At 30.6% G+C, this 2,180-nt stretch overlaps 1 protein-coding gene across 1 annotated transcript; it reads left to right on the forward strand.

Moving 5' to 3' along the window:
• The first annotated feature begins 347 nt into the window (after positions 1-347).
• Positions 348-1,513, forward strand: LOC135117402 (uncharacterized). The gene is made up of 3 exons (XM_064036624.1): positions 348-524; positions 805-952; positions 1,341-1,513. Exons 1-3 carry the CDS (start codon positions 348-350, stop codon positions 1,511-1,513), a joined length of 498 nt encoding a protein of 165 aa, XP_063892694.1.
• Positions 1,514-2,180: the final 667 nt, after the last annotated feature.

Consider the following 2,180-nt stretch of genomic DNA (forward strand, 5'->3'; position numbering starts at 1 on the left):
GTTTTATCCTACCGCGTATATTTTCTCGATCAGAAAAACTAGCAATAGTAAACAATTATTTAACCGGCTTCGAATACTTAGTTAACTTCTTGGTATCATTATTTACGGCAGACGAATATCTAAATAAATACTGGACATGCATATATACTTCTACAAATAATGTCAAGAAACTAATGAGAAAAATGGAACTCTTTGCAAGATTATGTGTCATTTACTCAGTATTCTTTAGAATTTATACATTTCATGTGTTTTATCAAAATGCTCCGCCCGTATCTGCTATCAGTTTTGAAACATTTGATATAGCTGTTTTGGTATTTTTGAATATTGCTAATGATTTGAAACGAATAATGACCCTTTTTTGCTTTGTATTACTTTATTGTCGAACAAGAGTTATGAAAATTACATTAGACGCTATTGATTTTAATGATTCAAATCGAGACAGATTTGCTGTTAATAGACTTATTCAAATGTATGAGGCGCTTGTTGATACTTTAAAATATATTGGATACCCATTCAAAGTTGCGGTATGTACCTATATATATATTATGAGTCTGTGCATAGACAAAATAAAACAGTTATTGTAGAAATTTTCTTATTTTCAGGTTACATCTTGTTTGATTTGTTCGTTATTAAAAACAGTTTACGAATTGACTGCAAAATTATTACGTATTAAGCAATATGTAAGTTGTTTTACTTATTTTTTTGTCAAAGAATTATTATTCTTTGGAGATAAAATCACGATCTTCTATCGCCTGTCTATACTTAAAGATGAATAATTAGATTTGTATTGGATTTTTTTTCTAGAATGAAAGCAATATAAATGTGAATTGGATGTTGATATCTGGACAACCAACATTGTTTTTTATGACTCTGGCACTGGTCATGGACTTAACCGTTGACCATATGACCGATATCCAGGTTATTTGTGCTCAGAAAATTATGATGTGTAATAGTAAGTATTAATTGATATAATAATATTAATCTTTGTAGATAAATTGAGTTGAAAATTGCTTTGTTTGAAAGTTCTTCTATTGATACAATTGTCATTTTTATTAAGACTATTTTTTAACTTTAATAGTACTGTTGCGTTGTTCATGACTTACAATGAAGCACTAGCTGTATTCCGTGGTTTCACTTGCATTCAGTGTAACCTACTTCCAGTACTTGGATAAAGCTTCTAGGGTACAAACAAAGAAATGATTCCTCTTTATGGTATAAGTATAGATATTTATATTTGCTATGATCCTATACTAGACTAAACTCCAGAGCAAATATTTAGCAACAATACCTACCTTTCACTTTTATCAAACAACTGCTTCAGAATTATTATTTTTTTGTAGATGAACGTGATCGTTTTGGAATGGAAAGGTTACTGAAGTTACTTGAACACCGTCCACTACGTTACACCATTTTACGATTAAATCTTATCAATCTTCGTTGTGTGCTGAGTGGCCTGTCTTTCTTCACCATTAATATTATTGCTGTACTGCAAATCAAGAACTTCTATGCTTAGATAATCATCACCAGCTTTTTTATCGTCCCACTGCTAGGCACAGGCCTCCTCTCACACAGAGAAGGATTGAGTGTTAATCACCACATGCACTCAATGCGGATAATCTTAGACTATATAGTAGAAAAAATGATATTACTGTTATTTTATTGTATTTAGCACCACCTTTTGTAACACTTGAATTTTGTGTAAATTTAATGTATGAATGCACGTATTAAAAATAAAAAAAACACCGAAGGGATTTTTAATTTCCCAAACGAAATTTAACTTACGTATGTAAGTTCAATATTTGTAGGTACTAGACAAACTTATAAGTTGGTATAATATACTTTTATGACATTATTTTATGGTAATAGCTTTATTCCGAAGTCCTAAATACACAACCATAAAGTCCGTAGAGGATTTTCTTCTGTTTTTGGATTAGAAGGCGACATTTATGATTTGCATTTCATAGGATTTTTATTAGTAGTTTCAAACGCGTACAGCGAAAATGACGTTTTGGTTATTATAATGAAGTAATTGCATATCGACGCCTCCTACGCATAAGGTCGTAAGGCTAAAAAATCGTTTTTACAGGAGAGCGTTTTTTGTATACGGTGATGATAATTTTTTTTCTGAAAGGTTTTCAACAGAGATTTTTGCATTATGCTGTCAATTAACAATTAAATAA

Source organism: Helicoverpa armigera, chromosome 10 (genome assembly GCF_030705265.1).
Source record: "Helicoverpa armigera isolate CAAS_96S chromosome 10, ASM3070526v1, whole genome shotgun sequence".
NCBI classification, from domain to species: Eukaryota; Metazoa; Arthropoda; class Insecta; order Lepidoptera; family Noctuidae; genus Helicoverpa; species Helicoverpa armigera.

What these genes read in the sequence shown, in the direction of transcription:
- LOC135117402 (XM_064036624.1), top strand. Translation starts at nt 348, where the DNA reads ATGACCCTTTTTTGCTTTGTATTACTTTATTGTCGAACAAGAGTTATG. An exon ending in GATACCCATTCAAAGTTGCG is followed by an intron (nt 525 to 804) that starts GTATGTACCTAT and finishes TTTTTTTTCTAG; the next exon opens with AATGAAAGCAATATAAATGT. An exon ending in GAAAATTATGATGTGTAATA is followed by an intron (nt 953 to 1,340) that starts GTAAGTATTAAT and finishes ATTTTTTTGTAG; the next exon opens with ATGAACGTGATCGTTTTGGA.